At 45.6% G+C, this 18,826-nt stretch overlaps 1 protein-coding gene across 1 annotated transcript in view; it reads right to left on the reverse strand.

Annotated features, from left to right (window-relative positions):
• The window catches only part of LOXL2 (lysyl oxidase like 2), a 115,184-nt gene that overhangs the window by 71,912 nt on the left and 24,446 nt on the right, over positions 1-18,826 (reverse strand). The window contains exons 2-3 of the mRNA XM_005684007.3: positions 9,996-10,420; positions 834-1,009 (exon numbers count right to left, since the gene is read on the reverse strand). Coding sequence (XP_005684064.2) covers positions 834-1,009; positions 9,996-10,350 — 531 coding nt within the window. The 5' untranslated portion in view covers positions 10,351-10,420. The remainder of the gene's footprint in view (positions 1-833; positions 1,010-9,995; positions 10,421-18,826) is intronic.

Genomic DNA, 18,826 nt, shown 5'->3' on the forward strand with positions numbered 1-18,826 from the left:
GCTGTTCTCTGTTTCTGATGGCATCCCTTTCTTCAGAAATGCTTCCTCAACTGCCCTGGCACCAAATGATGAGTTTAGGTCCCCTCCCCTCCAAGTGATCACACACACTTCTTAGAATCATAGGTGAAAAGTGAGTTAAATGGAAGAAGGGAGACATTCACCTGAAAGAGTCATCAAGAGCACATGACCTTATCAGAAAGAGAAACACCATATGATATCACCTATATGTGGCATGTAAAATATGATGCAAAAATGAATCTGTCTCTGCAACAGAAACAGACTCACAGATTTGTGGTTGCCAAGGGAGGGGAGGGTGGGGGAGGGATGGAATGGGAGGATGGGATTATCAAATGCAAACTATTACACTTGGGATGGATAAACAACCAGGCCACATTGTGTAACATGGAGCCCAGCTTGGCATTCTGTGATGACCTAGAGGGGTGGGATGGGGGGAGGGGAGGCAGGCTCAGAGGGAAGGAATATATGTACTTAATTATAACTGATTCACATTGTTGTATGGCAGAAATCAACACAAAATGGTGAAGCAATTTAAATTAAATTGCTTTTAATTTAATTTAAAAAATAAATAAAATTTTTAAAAAGATTTTATTACATAGACAGGGAATTATATTCATCCTGTGACAAACTATAATGGAAAAGAGTATGAAAAAGAATATACATATGTGTGTGTTGTATCTGTGTGTGTATATATATATATATATATATATATATATATATATATAAAGCAATCACTTTGCCATACAGCTGAAACTAACACAACACAGTAAGTCCACTATGCTTCAGTTGAAAAAAACAAAAAGCACATGACTTGCCTCTATGTTGTTGATCAGCGAATTGTCAAACTTGAACCCAGGAATTCTTTTCTCACTGCACACCACACCCACATCTTCCGTGTGCTTACAGTCGGTGACACCCCAGCCATTGGAGGAACAGGCTGCAAGGGTTGCCTCGCCGCCGGTGCAGTAGACATTGTCCAACCAGATGGGCCCTGAAGAAAGCAGAGAAGAGAGAAGCCAAGATCCACATCAGAGTAGGTCTGAGTCTTTGGGCTCAGTCTTTGGGCTCATTTGGGCACCAGTGATGTACACAAAAACAGGAATTTTCCCTAATTTTGGCAGCTGTGTGGGGTCATCAATTGGTTTTCAGTGTGTTGAAATACTTCATACAGTTCAAGACCCTCCTGGATTCCCCTGGCAGAGGGATGTGATATAGGGATGTGGTGGATTGAAAATGATTGGAGTAGAAATCAGATTTAAACCCGAAGTAACAAGGTATAATGGAAAGAACAGGGACTTTGGACCCTAAGCTGTTTGATACTAATTCTGGCTCAGCCACTTAGCTCTATAACCCTAGTCAAAGCTTCCTTTTCTCACTGGTAAAGTGGGGATAATAATGACACTTGAATGGCAGGGCCATGTGCAGATTAGAGATAATACATGACACATGCCTCATTTATTGTTAGTCCAGAGTTACTAAAAAAAATGGTAATGATGAATTTCCCTGGTGGTCTAGTAGTTGAGAATCCGTCTGCCAATGCAGGGACACCAGTTCAATTCCTGGTCTAGGAAGATCCCGCAGGCCATGGGGCAACTAAGCTCGTGTGCCACAACTACTGAGCTGGCAAACCACAGCTAGAGAGTAGCCCCTACTCTTCACAACTAGAGAAAGCCCATGGGCACCAAGGAAGACCCAGAGCAGCCAAAAATAAAACACTGTTTTTAAAACAGTGATGATGATGGTGATGGTATTAGTTATGCTCGGAGAAGGCAACTCACAATGTGAGGTCATCTCCCTAAACCCAAAATCCTGGTGCTTTCAGGGCTCTTCCTACTTCCTGATGTTTCCCATCCACTGATTCAGAGGTGGTCCAGCAAGCACAGGGCCTCCTCCTCATGTTTCAGAAGTCAGGGGAAGGCAGGGCTGGTTTGTAGCAAGGCAATCTGTCTGGGAGTCCCTAGTGGGTCTCTGCTCACCTCCTGTGCATATTTACCTGACTTATAGCAAGTAGGGAATTCCAAATGCAAAATGCTAGAGGGTTAACCACAACGAGACACAATCTCATGCCCACTAGGATGGCTACTGCCAAAACAAAAACTAAAACAAAAAATAACCAGTGTTGGCAAGAATGCGGAGAAACTGGAACCCTTGTGAACTGTTGGCAGAAATGTAACATTGAAACAGAGGAGCTCAGGTTCTTTGCATGTTGGTGCAGAAAGAATTCAGTGAGAGGCAAAGTGATAGGTAAGAGACAGATTTAAAAATATAGGATGCTGGAACTTCTTTGGTGATCCAGTGGTTAAGACTCTACCTCCCACTGCAGGGGGCACAGGTTTGATCCCTGGGTGGGGAACTAAGATCCAGCATGCTGGACTGTGTGCCTGCCTCTCTCAAAAAAAAAAAAAAAAAACACAAACCTAATATCAGATGCTTGTGAGAGACACAAGCAGGCAGGCAATGGAGCAATGACCCAAGAGCTGGACAGGCTACATTTTTATAGTCAAAGGAAAAATGGGGATGGGAGAAGACCACCTTCTTCCTCATTCTTGGGTAGATGTCAGGCATCTATCATCAGCTCCTCTTCCACATCAAGTGGGGGAGATTTTTGTCTTATTGTGGCCCAATCGGCCCAACCTGTCATGGTACTACGTTAATTAGCAAAAAGGTAGTAGCATAAGCTAAAATATGGTAAGCCATGTCAGGTTTCAGTATAATGTGTGTCTTTTATTTGGGAATGTCTTCTTTCTCCCATATTTTTGTTTTTAGTGTGCACAGAGGAGCATGACCTAGGGATCATTAACTTATTGACCCCAATGGCAGGATGCAGGTTTCATTTTTCCGCCATTGTTTTATTGTCTTGAGGGCTGGCTCATGCTTCTATTGCACGGTTTTGTTACTAAGCAAATCTGCTTTCTTGAGTGATCATTAACTTACAGGGGTCTTCCAAAGTTCCCTTTCTATCTGTGAGCTCTTAGTGGGATTTTTAAACTATTTGATTATCTTACCTTATCCCTATCAGACTGATGCAGCCCTTATAGGAACACAGGGTGGTTCCTCAAATTAAAAATAGAATTACCATATATCTAGCAATTCCCACTTCTGGGAATATATATATTCAAAAGAATTGAAAGCAAGGCAGCAAAGAGATATTTGCACACCCATGTACATCACAACATCTTTCACAATAGCCCAAACGTAGAAGCAACCTAAGTGTCCGCTGACAAACTGTACACTGGAATATTATTCGGCCTTAAAAAGGAAAGGCATTCTGTCACTTGTGACAACATGGATGAATCTTGAATTCCTTATATTAGGTGAAATAAATCAGTCGGGAAAAGGCAAATACTGTATGATTCCATATATATAAGGTACTGCTGCTGCTAAGTCACTTCAGTCGTGTCCAACTCTGTGTGACCCCATAGATGGCAGCCCACCAGGCTGCCCCATCCCTGGGATTCTCCAGGCAAGAACACTGGAGTGGGTTGCCATTTCCTTCTCCAATGCATGAAAGTGAAAAGTGAAAATTAAAGTGAAGTCGTTCAGTCGTGTCCGACCCTCAGCGACCCCATGGACTGCAGCCTTCCAGGCTCCTCCATCCATGGGATTTTCCAGGCAAGAGTACTGGAGTGGGGTGCCATTGCCTTCTCCTATATAAGGTACTGAGAGTTGTCAAAATCACAGAGACAGAGAGTAGAATGGTGTTTACCACGGGTTGGGTTAGGGGGTATTGAGGAGTGGTTATTTAATGGGTATAGAGTTTTAATTCTGCAAGACGAAAAGTGGATCCACAACGCCATGAATGTACTTAACAGTACTGAACTGTACCCTAAAAAATGGTTAAGATGGCACCTTTTATGTTATATGTACTTTACCACCATTAAAATAAAAAAAAATTTTAAGTGCTAGAGTGGTTTCAAGTAGTGATTTTTTAAGCATCACTACACAATGAAAGAAAACAGAATCAAAATTCTCCTTTTTCTCATGACTCCAGAAGGACTCTACAGTAGAGTAGAGTCAGAAAACCTAGGTTCCAATTCTCTCTGCATCAGGACTTCCCTGGTAGTCCAAAGGTTGACTCCACACTTCCAGGGAAGAGGGCATGGGTTCCATTCCTGGTCAGGAAATAAACACCCCGCATGATGTGGTACAGCCACAAAAACAAAACAAAAAACAAATTCCCTCTGCCTCTGGCATGGTTACCATGTGACTAGGTCAACTACTTCACCAAGCCCATCCCTCAAGTGAAACCAATGATACTAACAAACAGGTCGCCATGGAGATTCAATTAGATTATGAATGTGCCTAGTATGTATACACCTTCCCTTTCTCCTTCCTCCTCCCAGTAAGTCAGAAAAAAAGGAATTCTGCTGCTTCCACGCTGCAATGAAAAAGCAGATAAAAACACTCCCATTGTAAAGATGAGAAAACCAAGGAAAATCTGAGGTTCTTCAAGGTCAGAGGGAACCTCGGGTCAGTCTCTGGACTTTGAGGCCCCAGATGAAATGCGTCTGCTATGACAGATGGCAGCTCAGGGCTCAAACGAGAGAATCTCAGATGCACTGAGGGGAAACAAAAGGCTTATTGAAAACATCTGGGCTGAGGTTTTCCAACTACTTTCTCAATTTGGCTTCGTTTCCAAGCCATCAAGCTCCACTGAAACACATGCTCCCTAATCGATTGCTGTTTCAACAACAAACCACTGTTTGTCTTGCTAAGTACTAGCAACAGAAAAGACCCTCCACGTTTGAAGCGGGGCCTCTTCTATGGAACAGTCTTCTGAAAAGCTGCTGAGTGGACAGAGACGGTGAAAAGAAACAGAGAGAGAAACCACCCTGACTAAGGGGATGGAAAATAGGACAACATTTAGCTAAAAGTACCAGTAGGAGCTGCAAAACAGATGCCCCAGGGCGTGTTTCATTTTTTGATAAGGAGCATTTGAAATTAGCACCCTGTTGGCTCAGAAGGTAAAGAATCCGCCTGCAGTGCAGGAGACCCAGGTTCGATCCCTGGGTCCAGAAGATCTCCTGGAGAAGGAAATGGCAACCCACTTCAGTATTCTTACCTGGAGAATCCCATGGACAGACGAGCCTGGCGGACTACAGTCCATGGGGTTGCAAAGAGTTGACGCAACTGAGTGACTTTCACTTTCATTTGAAATTAGCACCCTGGAGCATTAATGCTAACTATTACCCCAAAGAGCTGCTTTCTTAAGAAGCTTCGACTCATCCCCAGTAAGTCTGCCTTCTACACAATCCCACCAGTTACCTTCTTAGACAGTGGGAATGTTCATTTCTACGTGGCCCAAGATGACATCACCATGCCAGGTAAACTAATTTGGCCTAATTTCATGACATTTTTTTCCCTGGTGTGTGCTCAATGCCTAACAACTAAATTGTTCTGATTCCAAAGCAACCAACTCCAGTTCTGCTGCTGGAATGCCTGGTGGTTTGGGAACAGTTCAGTACATGCCATCTGAGAGCTGCTAGGAAAGTGCCATACGGACACAGATGGGGCCCAAACTGTGGACGTAAAATGCCAGTCGTGGACTTCCCTGGTGCTCCAGGGGTTAAGAATCTGCCTGCAATGCATGGGATGTGGGTTCGATCCCTGATAGGAGAACTAAGATCTCACATACTACAGGGCAACTGAGCCCATGGGTCACAGCTAATGAGCCCACATACCAAAACTAGAGAGTCTGTGTGCCGCAACAAAAGACCCCTCATGATGCAACGAAGATTCTGTGTGTTGCAACTAAGACCCAATGCGGTCTAATTAATTAATTAATTTTTTTAAATGCCAGATAATCAGAAGCAAAATTTCAATTTACTCCTTCCACTCATTTACCCTAAGAAGATGCTTCTCCTGATGAAAGGAGAAGAGATATACCAACAAGTTAACAGATCATTTGGAGAGAAAAGATCATAAATATAATTCTATTTGAAGTCCAGCATTCCCCTGGCTGTCGGGGCAATGGAGATGCTTCAAGTTAGGCGCTTCAGGGCTGCATTGCAGTCATCTGCTGGCTTCATCACTCTGATCTGAGGAATGACGCAGTGAGGGGGGATTACATTAAACCTCAGATCTGAAGACACGCAAAGGAGAGCAAACATCTGAGGTTCGGGAGGCTGTGATTCCATCCAGAGAGTGAGAAATGGGGCAGCTGTCCTCTCCAGAACTCTCTAAAGGCCCATGAGGTCTCTAAGCTCAGAGATGCTTTGGAAGAAAAGATCTATTGACAGGCTGGGCTGGAAACCTGGAATATCTCTGGTGCTCTCCCTGGCTTCATTACTACAGCCTGAACTTGAGAAGTTCACCTACAGTGTTTCTGATTCATCCAAAGAGCTGTCTAAACGCCATCAGAGCGCATCCCAGGGCACGGGTCACTATGTCAAGTACTCCTTGCCAACTATTTTCTGTTTTGTTTTGGCCACATTGCATAGCATGTGGGATCTTAGTTCCCCAACTAGAGATCAAATCTGTACCCCCTGCATTGGAAGCACAAAGCCCCAACCACTGGACTGCCACGGAAGTCCCTTGCCAACTGTTTTTAATATTTTTCAAAATCTAACTGAATCAGCATCGGTGGTATAATGGTGAGCAAAGCTGGCTTCCAAATCAAACTGAATCATGATTAATTAATATTGACTGAATGTTCACCATGCACTAAATGTTAAAAATCCTAAACTGACGCTGATGAGATTCAAATATATTTTATATCTAAAGGGTCTCTTGGGATAAACCAACTACCACTTTACATAGACAGGATAATGCTTAAAGTCCTAGAGACAGGACAGTTAAAAAAAATTTTTAGCATCTCTTTCTCCCTTTCTCTCTTGATACCTATTCTTTCCTAAGTCTTGATGGTCTCAATATCCCCAGATAGGACCCTTCAGTACTCTTAGTTTGACACCTTCTCTCTCCAATGACTCTCCTCATCCTACATCAGCTAGTATCCCATGGTCATAGCTTAGACCTTGAATTAAAAACTATCTCACCCCTTCGCCAACCTCCATTTCAAGACTTCTAGTGTGTATCTGCGTCCATGAGCCCACCTTTCTAGCACATTCCTTCTACTACTGCAATCTCAGCTCGCAATCTGTTGATCCTACCAGCTTTCCCCAGTCCTTCAATGGCTTCCTGGAGTACCTTGTTACTACTCAACTTGGACTCCATTGACCTTGATTTTAATCATTCCCTTGAAAATTCCCTCTACTCCTGTGAACTTCTCCATTCATCATCCTTGGATGGCAAAGTCTGAGCCATGCTAACTCACTTCTCTAGCTACCCCATACCTGCTCCTGAGCAGGTGAGTGGGGGATGGGGGAAAAAATTATGCCCATCTTACCTGATGACAGGTAAATTTTAAGTTTAGGTAGAAAGAAAATAAAGATGTCACTAGAAGAACCCCCAAATCATTGAAAAATATGTGTTATAAAATAATCAGGCTTAGAGAGCCTGGAATAGAAAACATAAATCTGATGTTATCTCTAGATCACTCAGCAAGCAGAAAAAAAAGAGAGATGTGAAAGGATGGAGAAGTTATCCAGAGTTTTTGTAAAGAATACAGGAAATGAGTTTTAAAAGCCTAGCATGACAGTCCATGGGGTCGAAAAAGAGTCAGACATGACTTAGCAACTAAACAGCAACGCCAAAAAGGTGCAAATACATCTTTGCTGCTTTTTCTTGAAACACAGTAAGGAATGCAGAATCAGCTTTAGAGAACAGTTTACACTAACTGCAGTCTCTTGATCCAGTTATCCCAAAAGGTCATATTTAATGACACAGAAGTGAGACATGTATGAGATGAGATTTCCTCTCTCCAAGAATTTCTAGAATAACTGAAAGCCAGGGTTAGGAGGGACTAGAACAGTGATCAATTTCAGGGACTCCCAAACCTGGCTACACGTTCAAGCACATTCAAAAGTCACAGAGTCCAAGACTCCGTCTAGACTTTAACCCAGAATATGGGGAGTTAGCTCCCTGGAAGAGTCTAATGCCATCAGTGTGGCTGGTGGCTCAGAAGATAAAGAATCTTCCTGCAAAGCAGGAGACCCAGGTTTGATCCTTGGGTCTGGAAGATCCCCTGGAGTAGGAAATGGCAACCCATTCCAGTATTCTTGCCTGGAGAATTCCATGGACAGCGGAGCCTGGTGGGCCACGGTCCACAGGGTCGCAAACAGTCATATATGACTGATCGACTTTCACTTTTTACCAATTTACCCAACAAGAGTTTGGGGACCTCTGCTTGAGTCCAGCAGCCATGCTAACACCTGGGCAGCCGCTCAGCCAAGTGGACAAGGTGCTTTGCTTTACTAACCTCCAGCTAGGAGGGGTCCTCTAGCCGGAGATTTTATTTATTTTTTGGCTGCACCGTGTAGCATGCAGGATATTAGTTCCTTAACCAGACATGGAACCCATGCCTCCTGCATTGGGAGCATGGAGTCCTAACCACTGCATCACCAGGGAAGTCCCTGGAGATTTGATTTTATCTTTAATATTTATTTATTTACTTGGTTGCATTGGGTCTTAGTTGAGGCACTCGGAATCTTCATTGCATTGTGTGAGCTCTTTCATTGTGATGTGTGGGCTCAGTAGGTATAGGGCATCGGCTTTGTTGCTCGGTGGAATGTAGGATCTTAGTTCCACAACCAGGGATCAAACCTGCTTCCCTTGCATTGCGTGGCGGATTCTTAACCATGGACCACCAGGGAAATCCCGAGATTTTATTTTTAAATAATGCCTTTGGTCCTTATCTACTTTCCCACTTAGGACCACAGACTATGACAGTTTCAAGAGTTCTTAGCCCAACTTCCTAGTTATCCAAGGAGGATAAGCATCTTCCTGTAAAGCCTACAGTTAGTTCAGTCAATACAGGATGGAGCCCCAGGTTCTGGGCTCCACCACCTGCCCTCCCTCAAAATTATCTCCCCCCATTTTTTTTCAGTGTATTTACTGAGCTTATCATGAGTGGAAAGAAGCCAATCAAAGTGAAAAACTTGACACTTCCCTGGTGGTCCAGTGGCTAAGTAAGCCTTCTGGCTCTCAGTGCAGGGGGACTGAGTTCAATTGCTGGTCAGGGAACTAAACCCCACAAGCTACAACTAAGAGTTTGAATGCCGCCAACTAAAGATCCTGCATGCCGCAACCAAGACCTGGCACAGGCAAATAAATAAATAAATATTAAGAAAAAAACCCACAAAATGGAAAACAGAAAGCAACTCTGTTCTCATCCTGGCCAAGCCCAGCATGCTAATACTAAAAGCCCTTCATGCTAATACTCTGCCCCTTCAGGAGGGTGGTAGAGTCAGGGATGCTAGCCTATGGGCAGCCCTTGTGACAAAGAGCCACAGGCTCTTTTGAGGGGATGGTTAGGAGAAAGGCACCGTGTGCCCCTGGCTGATGCAACCCCAGGCAGTGCACAAGGCTTGAGAGATGACCACAGACGGACCTTGGTCACTACCTAGGGTCACTTCCCAGCCTAGTTGGCTCAGGACCAGGCTGCCAAACTTTTGTGTCCTTAAACCAGGAAAGTAAAACTGAAAGTCACTCAGTCATGTCCCTCCGTTTGCCACCCCATGGACTATGGTCCACCAGACTTCTCTGTCCATGGAATTTCCCAGGTGAGAATACTGGAGTGGGTTGCCATTTCCTTCTCCAGGGGACCTTCCTGATCCAGGAATGGAATCTGGGTCTCCTGCCTCTCAGGCAGATTCTTTACCATTTGAGCCACCAGGGAAGCCCCAAACCAGGAAAGTCGTGGGCAAAGCAGGACTTGGGGGAGGGTCACTGTCCCCCTCCCCCACGCCCCTGCATTCCCGCCTTCCAGCATAGACACGCAGACTGCCCAGATGGAGTATTATCAGGGATTCCTACTTGACGGTAACCGCAGCTTCGTTTACGAGGCGACCCCCTGGAAGCCTGTTGCCGCTCTCTCCCGTGGACCCCAGAACTCAGTTCCCCAGCGCAGAACGGTTTACCTTCTCCTTTGCCGTAGGAGGAACTGGCAGTCCAGGACTTGGCCTCCACGTAGCCCAGCTCCCGGCAGACGACGTGTGCGGCGTGGATGGTGAAGTCGTCATCGCACACGGTGCCCCACTGGCCGTCGTAGTACACCTCCACCCGGCCCTCGCTGTGCTTCCGCTTCTGGCCCGCCAGGCGCAGCTGGATCTTGACCACATCGGAGGGCACCTGAGGCCGGTGGTACTCGGGGGCAGGCTCCTGGAAGTACTCGGGGTAGTGGGGCCAGCTCTCGTACTGCGCCAGGCTTAGTGCGGGCAGGAGGGTGAGCAGGGTCAGACAGCAGCAGAGGCAGGAGCTGCCACGCCGCTCCATCCCTGTCCTGGGGCTGGGGGACCAAATGCAGGCGGGCACGTGGCGCTCAGGACCGACGGGCAGGAGTTTCCTGGAAGAGGGGAGAGGTTCGGGTTACAGACGTCTAGGAAACGGCCAGTGATTTCATTCTCCTTTGCTTAGGATTGAAAGCTCATTTTAGATTCCAGCTTCTCTCCTCCCATTGCGCTTCAGCCATGAAGGTCTAGGAAGTCCTACCTCTTTGCCCTCCACCCTCTGAGATCTCCGAAATGCTTTTTATCAGCACAGCTTCTGGCAGGAAACAGAGCACACTCAGACTTCATTTGAGGTGAGTTTTTAAAAAGAATATTTACAGGAATTGATAAAAAAAAAAGAGGTGATATCACAATGGAATATTACTCAGCCATAAAAAAGAATGAAATAATGCCATTTGTGGCAACATGGATGGAGCTAGAGATTATCATACTGAGTGAAGTAAATCTGACAGAGAAAGACAAATATTATATGATATCGCTTATACGTAGAATCTTAAAAAAGTGGTACAAATAAACCTACTTACAAAACAGAGATACAGTCACAGATGTAGAAAACAAACAAATGGTTACCAAGGGGGAAGGAAGAGTAGGGATAAGTTGGGAGATTGGGATTGACATATTATACACATACATATATATGTATGGATATTATATATATATAACAGATAACTAATAAGGACTTATTGTATAGCACAGGGAACTCTATTCAATACTTTGTAATGATCTATATGGGACTAGAATCTAAGAAAAGTGGACGTATATTTATGTATAACTGATTCACTTCACTGTACCCCTGAAACTAACACAACATTGTAAATCAATTATACTCCAATAAAAATTGACAAAAGAGAAAAAAAGACCCTAGATAGAGATGTGGACAGAGTTCAAACAAAGGACCATGTAATAACCAAGCTGGCCAGAAGGGGTGGCTGTTATCACTGCCAGTCTTGGGGGTGGTGGAGAGAATAGCTAAACCCAGAAGGTAGCTGTCGGAGCTGAGGCTTCAGTGAAGGGTCTCAGCCAAATCACAGCAACAGGGGCAAGGGGAACAAGTTCTTGACTTCAGTGTCCTTGGGCTTCTAACCTCCTTCTGATGCTCCCCAGAGGGCAAACCCAAGCTGCTGAAGACAAGCCTGTCTCTTGGCAGAGTCTCTGCAAATCTGCCTCCTGGGCACAGGGAGGGTGAAGAGGGAGGGAAGCAGGCTGAAGGGAGGCATAGGGTCTTCAGCCCTCTTCCCCCTTCTCACCTCTGTGCATCTCGCTCTCTGGCACCCAGCTCAGAGCTCGCCTTCTTGGGGGCAGCACTCCTACTGAAGCAGCCCCCCAAGGATCTTCCTTCCAACAGGGCTTGTTATCTAGACCTTCTCCTCACCCCTATCCCCAGACACCTTCATATGCCCAAAGAGCCTACAAACTGCTTAAGGGCAGGACTTGTATCTCCTCCTTCTTTGGCTCCTCCAGAGCAAGCATGATAGGTTCAAAGACATGTCTATGGAATGAAAAGGTGATTTGCTCCCAGGGACTGAGTGGCTGGAAAAATGAAGACGTGAGAGTGTCTGTGAAGAGGGCTCGGGGGGACTCCCAGGTAAGGCAGCCTTCTCCCTCTGGATGTTAGCTGCCCTGAATAGAAACGGCCTCTTCCGCGTGCTGAGATAACACTACAAGACATTGAGTCTCCGCCTCTACTTGTTCACGGGATGCTGTACCCTCTGCACGTATCTGAACCCTCCTATGGCTCCAGGTGTCCAGACACCCCGATATGCTGCCCACACAACCCTCAGATCTCATCATGTTTTATATTCTGGATCTCAAGGTGGTTGAGGTTACTGAATGAGGAGATAGGAGGCAAAACTCCTTAAACAGTTCTAACACAGTGTAACTGAAGTTCTAACTGAATTTCAGTTCTAACTGAAGTATAGCCCCAGAGAGCAGTCCTGAGGCACCTCTCCTGCCCTTGGGGAAGCCAAGGAGGCCTAGGCAACAATTCCATCCGTTTTTAACTTTCCATCCCTGAGGGTTGCTGGGGACTGAGTGCAGCCTGCTCTGTACACAGAGGGCAGACAAAAAGGCCTTTGTGGTGAACAGGAGAAAGAAAGGTTGAGTGGCCCGTCATCAGGCAGCAAGGGAGGATAGGACAGCAGAGTTGAGGGGAGCACGGATTCTGGAGCCAAGCAGTTTGGCTGATCATCTTTCTGATCCCAACTAGCTGTGTGACATTGGGCAAAACACTTACCCTCTCTGTGCTTATCAATGTTCCTTATCTATAAAATGGGAATAATAATTGTATCTAGCTTCTAGAATTGTTATGAGGATTGACTGAATGGCACATAATAAGCCTTAGAGGAGCATGTGCTGAATAAACATTTTTAATTTTTGTATTTTTAAGATTGTGGTCACCATACCCAGATGGAGCCTACTTCTAATTCCAAAATGAGGTCCTAGAGCAGAAAATAAAGCCTTAGCTCATGTACCTTGATCCTTTCTTAATTCAGAGAGATAGGAAGACAGTTTTAAAGGACCACAGGTACTTTCTTTCATGGAAGAGGAAGTAGAGTTGGAAGATAAGGTTTCCAAAGGAAACCAGGACCAGCAGGTAAAAGCTACAGGGGAGCATCATACATTATCAGTTGAACAGGTTGTGTGCATGCTCAGTTGTGTCCGACTCTGTGACCCCATGGACTGTAGCCTGCCAGGTTCCTCCATCATGGAATTTCCCAGGCAAGAATACTGGAACAGGTTGACATTTCCTCCTCCAAGAAATCGTCTTGGCCCAGGGATCGAATCCGCATCTCTTGTCTCCTGCATTGCAGGAGATTCTTTACTCCTGCACCACTTGGAAAGCCATTAACCAGGTTAGGGCCAATCATATTTCTCAGTTCATGGCACTCAGTTCACATCACCATTAAGGGAAGACCAGATAACTTCCCAAGAGCAGCCCAGGAGGGATGATATAACTTGGAGAGAGGTAGTTCCATGTTTGTTGGGATGGCCTGGTCCTATCATGCCTGCTAGGGTGGAGATGTCAGGGCTTGGCAGACAGTCAGGACCAAGGACTTGGGAGGCCCTCTGGTTCACTGGAGGTCCAGCGTCCTCATCCTGTGACTCACAGACAAGGCTAGAAAGTTGTGGGGTTCCTGTAATGGCCACTTGCAACCACAGCCTGACAGGCTAGTATGAGGCTCTGAGAGGATGCCTCATCTCCCCATCCACACTTCATTCCCAGCATGCTGCCATCCACGAGTTCATCTATGCCTCACTAGAACCTTGAGGCGTTGGGTGAAATGATGGGGATTCTTATTCTACAAGGGAGAAAATCGGGAACCAGAGAGAGAGGACTTTTCTTATTAGACTTCACCAGAGTTGCTCAGTTCATGCAGGCAAAACCAGAAGTAATCAACCCCAAGTACCAAAACATCAACAATCCACGATTATATATAAAAGCTGTCCAATTCCGCCTGGGACACAGATGTCTTTCAGTCAGTCAGTTCAGTCACTCAGTCGTGTCCGACTCTTTGCGACCCCATGAACTGCAGCACGCTAGGCCTCCTTGTCCATCACCAACTCCGGGACAAACTCATGTCCATTGAGTCGGTGATGCCATCCAACCATCTCATTCTCTGTCATCCCCTTCTCCTCCTGCCCTCAATCTTTCCCAGCATCAGGGTCTTTGCAAATGAGCCAGCTCTTCGCATCAGGTGGCCAAAGTATTGGAGTTTCAGCTTCAACATCAGTCCTTCCAATGAACACCCAGGACTGATCTCCTTTAGGATGGACTGGTTGGATCTCCTTGCAGTCCCAAGGAACTCTCAAGAGTCTTCTCCAACATCACAGTTCAAAAGCATCGATTCTTCTGCACTCAGCTTTCTTTATAGTCCAACTCTCACATCCATACATGACTACTGGAAAAACCATAGCCTTGACTAGATGGACCTTTGTTGGCAAAGTAATATCTCTGCTTTTTAATATGCTGTGTAGGTTGGTCATAACTTTCCTTCCAAGGAGTAAGCATCTTTTAATTCTATGGTTGCAGTCACCATCTGCAGTGATTTTGGAGCCAAAAAAATGAAGTTAGCCACTGTTTCCACTGGTTCCCCATCTATTTGCCATTAAGTGATGGGACCGGATGCCATGATCATAAAAACATTCCTGACTTCAGTATTCCAATGATGCTTCTCTCCTTGCCCTCACTCCAGCCCTTCACGTGTCACCCATCTGATCATACCAGCCTAGACTGGCTTAAGTTTTTCCACCTTAATCAATGTGCTCCATCCATTCCCACCCTTCCCTCTAAAAAGTGTCTGTCACAATCCTTCCTGTTCTTCAACATCCTTCCCAGATGTTCCTAATCAGAATCAGTGTCTTCTGGGATTCCCTTTAAAATAGGATCCTGCTTGTGCTTTACCACATTGTCATGTCAGACTCTACCGCCTGCTCAAGTCCCAGGAGCAGAAGACATCTTTTGTCATGTCCACACAGTACCCTGTGTTTCTGGCTACAGCAGACTAGCTTGTAACAGATAAAGTTTCCTGCCAAGGACAATTGGAAAAGGTAGGTAAAATGCAAAAAGCATGTATTTGAAGTCACTAGAGAGCTATCGAGGCAGCAAGGACTCAAGAAGCCAAGAATCCAAGAGATGAAAAGCACAGCGAGGTGAACCTGACACTTGCGTCTGCTTTTCCCCTTAAGCCACTTGCCAATTACAAGGCAGTGGCCAACAGGCTGGGAAGTTAAGTAAAACTTCAGGCATCCTCCCAGGACTAAGGGCACAGACACTGGGGTTCAGAGCCTGCCAAGGGGGAACAGTCCTGTTAAACAGCCTCAGACTTTCAGATAGGGCTTCTTAAAGAGCTAACCTCTAGAAATTAGGACAGGGTTATGCATTGGAGAAGGAAATGGCAACCCACTCCAGTGTTCTTGCCTGGAGAATCCCAGGGATGGGGGAGCCTGGTGGGCTGCCATCTACAGGGTCGCACAGAGTCGGACACGACTGAAGCGACTTAGCAGTAGCAGTATGTTCTCCATGTTAGAAAGATCTAACATCCGTATAATTGGAATTTCAAAAGAGGAGACAAAGGGCGTCTGGAAGAAATATTTGAAAAGATAATTGTCAAGAATTATATGAAGCTGATGAAAGCTATCAAGCCCAGGAAGTATAGTTTACAAAGAAAACCATCCTGGGGCACATCAAAATCAGACCATGGAAAATCCAAGACAAAGAGAAACGCTTACAAGCAGCTGGAGTATTAAAGTGTTATCTCCAAAGGAGCAAAAATAAGGTTAACAGCTGGACTCTCACCAATAAACAGGAAAACAAAGAAGATAATCACATGACATTTTCAGAGGGTTGAAAAAAATAAGTCAACCTAGAATCCTGTACTGCTTGGAGAGGATAAAGGTTTTCACAGAAGTGGTGAGACTGTGTCTTCAGAGAATCCACGAGATGGAAATACTAAAGGGATTTCCTCAGAGCACAGGCCCAACCATCTTAGATGCAGAATAAAGGAAATGGAAGGGGAGGCTGTGTAGGTAAATCTGAATGAAGATCAACTGTGTAAAATAATAATGTCTCCTGGGGTTTAAAATGTATGTGTCACTGGGAATTCCCTGGACCCCACTTCCATTGCAGGGTGCACTGGTTCGATCCCTGGTCAGGGAACTAAGATACTCCATACTGAATAAAAATGTTGAGTTTTAAGCCAGCTTTTTCACTCTTTTCTTTCACTCTCATCAAGAGGTTCTTTAGTTTCTGTTAGCTTTCTGCCATTAGAGTGGTATCATCTGCCTATCTGAGATTGTACACACAATTAAATATTTAAATGCATGCCTCTCAACATTCTGCTGTATTAATTCACTTAATGGAGTGAACACCATTATTATCAAGGCTCAGAGAGTTTTGGCCAAGTTGCCTCAGTTTGCACTGTTGGTTAAGTGACAAGGCAGGCTCTGAACAAGGGCCAGAAGGGTGACCTGTGTCCTTCATCTCTCTGCTCCATGGCCCCAGTCCAGCACTTGTACCATCCCCTGAGCTTCCTCCCACACAAGAGCTACAGAGGCTTGCAGCTTGTCTATTCATATCTCAAAAAGAAATGGAAAAAATTTGTGGTCTGCAATTTTTTTAAGAAATTGTAATCTTCGGATTTGCCCATCTATAAACTTGTCCACCCATATCCATGGAGTCTCCAATCTGTGGAAATGGCCAGGGCTCAACTCCTAATTCTTTCTTTGAAAAGTGCTCCTGAATTTGTTGCTTCTTTTTTGGGGCCTTCTCCTACTCCCTACTCTGGGGAATTGTGAAAAATTAGACCCAGATGCTTCTCTTTTCTTTTAAAAATAGCTTTAATTTTTTCTTTCTTTCTTTCTTTCTTTTTTTTTTTTTACTTCCTTATTGCGAAAGTTATACAAGCTGGTAATAAAAATCTGGAGAAGGCAAACAAGTAAAAAGTGGAAAAGAATTTGCACTGGAGAGAATTATTATCAACACGGTTGTGTCCGCCCCTTCCAGCCTTTTTTCTGTGCATCTATGTGCTGTGTGTGCTCAGTTGCTGACTTGTGTCCAACTCTTTGCAACCCCATGGACTGTAGACCCCAGGCTCCTCTGTCCATGGGATTTTCCAGGCAAGAATACTGGAGTGGGTTGCCATTTCCTTCTCCATCGGCAAATATATATTTCCTCTTAAAACTTCGAAGAATTTTCTACATACTGCTTTGTAAACTGCTTTTCACATTTACCAGTCTACTGCAAATACTATGCCTCACTGACTTTTACAAGATTTACAATGCCTTTTACATTCAGTATTATGGATGTGCCATAAGAGTGAATAATCTTCCCAGTAAATATTTTACTGCTATTCATATCATTGAAATCAATATCCTTGTAGCTAAAACTTCCCACAATCTTGGGATAAATCCCTAAAAGCAAAATTGCTAGGTCAAAGTGCTGGTAAAAAGGGAACTCTTTTGCAAAACAATATGAACTGCCTCCAGAAAGACTGCTAGGGTACACTCAGCCTACAGTAGGTAGGTTTCCCCACAATCTCAAAATTCCAGCTATGACCATGCTTTCAAAACTTTCTCCATCTGATAAGCAGGGAGGAAAAAGGTATTCTGTTTTAACCAGCATTTCTTTTACTAGTGAGCCTGACGTTTTTTTCTTCAGGTTTTATTGTCCACTTGTATTTCTTTTTTTTTTTTCCTGGAAATTATCTCTACATGTCTTTTTAAAATTCCCTTTTCTGTTGTATGTCTTTTCCTTACTACTTTGCAAAATTCATTTTTCACGTTGGTATCCATCCAACCCACAGGAGGAAAACACTGCCAAAGTCCAAAGAAGAGCTTGGGAGGATGGAGAGCAAAATGCCCCAAGGCTACTGCCGCAGCCCTCCTTCTGCCCTGTGGTGGGCTCCATTCTGCCATCCTCTGCAGACCAGAGGCCTTACCTGCTGCTCCCAGGTGCCATTTTCTGTTCTTTACTTGAACTGGGGTTTAGCCCCTTCTTGGGAGAGTCCCCAGCTACTGGGGGTGAGGGTGGCCTGTAAGGGAATCTGTTCAGGGTGGTCCCCCTGCTTGTGGTCCCGGCTGCAGTGTGAGTCCAGTGACAAGGTTGTTGGCAGGCTGATGACCCAGTTTAGAATCGGGACCCACCGGGCATCCCCAGGTGCGGGGATGGGAACTGGAGTCTCAAAGCAGACAAGTGGCCAGGGCTAGTAGCCCTTCGTCCTCCAGCCTCTGCGCTCTGCACCCCGGGTCCCCTCCCCTCCTAGCGCCCGGGGCCCCTGGGGCCAGGGAGTCCTCGAGTCCAGGAGGTGACAGCATGTGGTCCAGGGTGACCGGCACACGTGACCCCATGGGGGCGTTTCAGGTGACCAGGGTCCCGAGCGGAGACCACAGCCTGACTCTGTGGCCTTAGCTTCCGGCCCCGCTGCAGCAGTGCTGGGGGCTCCGCAGCCTCCACTGGCGAATCAGGACTGGTCAGTTTGCGGTTGCCCAGGCTGTACCAGGAGCCCTGGGGGCGGATGTCCCCTTCTCTGCTCAAATCGCTCACGCGGAGGCAGCACTGTTGGTGATAGGTGGGGGTCTCACTGGCCCCGGGACCTACCATGGTGCCTGGCACCTGTTGCTGCTGCTAAGTCGCGTCAGTCATGTCCGACTCTGTGTGACCCCATAGACGGCAGCACACCAGGCTCCTCTGTCCCTGGGATTCTCCAGGCAGGAATACTGGAGTGGGTTGCCATTTCCTTCTCCAGTGCATGAAAGTGAAAAGTGAAAGTGAAATAGCTCAGTCGTGCCCAACTCTTTGCAACACCATGGACTGTAGCCCACCAGGCTCCTCCGTCCATGGGATTCTCCAGGCAAGAGTGCTGGAGTGGGTTGCCATTGCCTTCTCCAACACCTGCTGGGCACTTATTAAAAATCGATTGGGCAATAACAGTGTAGGATAGCTCAAAGCAGACCCATTCTCATGA

The sequence above is a fragment of the Capra hircus genome, chromosome 8 (genome assembly GCF_001704415.2).
Source record: "Capra hircus breed San Clemente chromosome 8, ASM170441v1, whole genome shotgun sequence".
Taxonomy (NCBI): Eukaryota; Metazoa; Chordata; class Mammalia; order Artiodactyla; family Bovidae; genus Capra; species Capra hircus.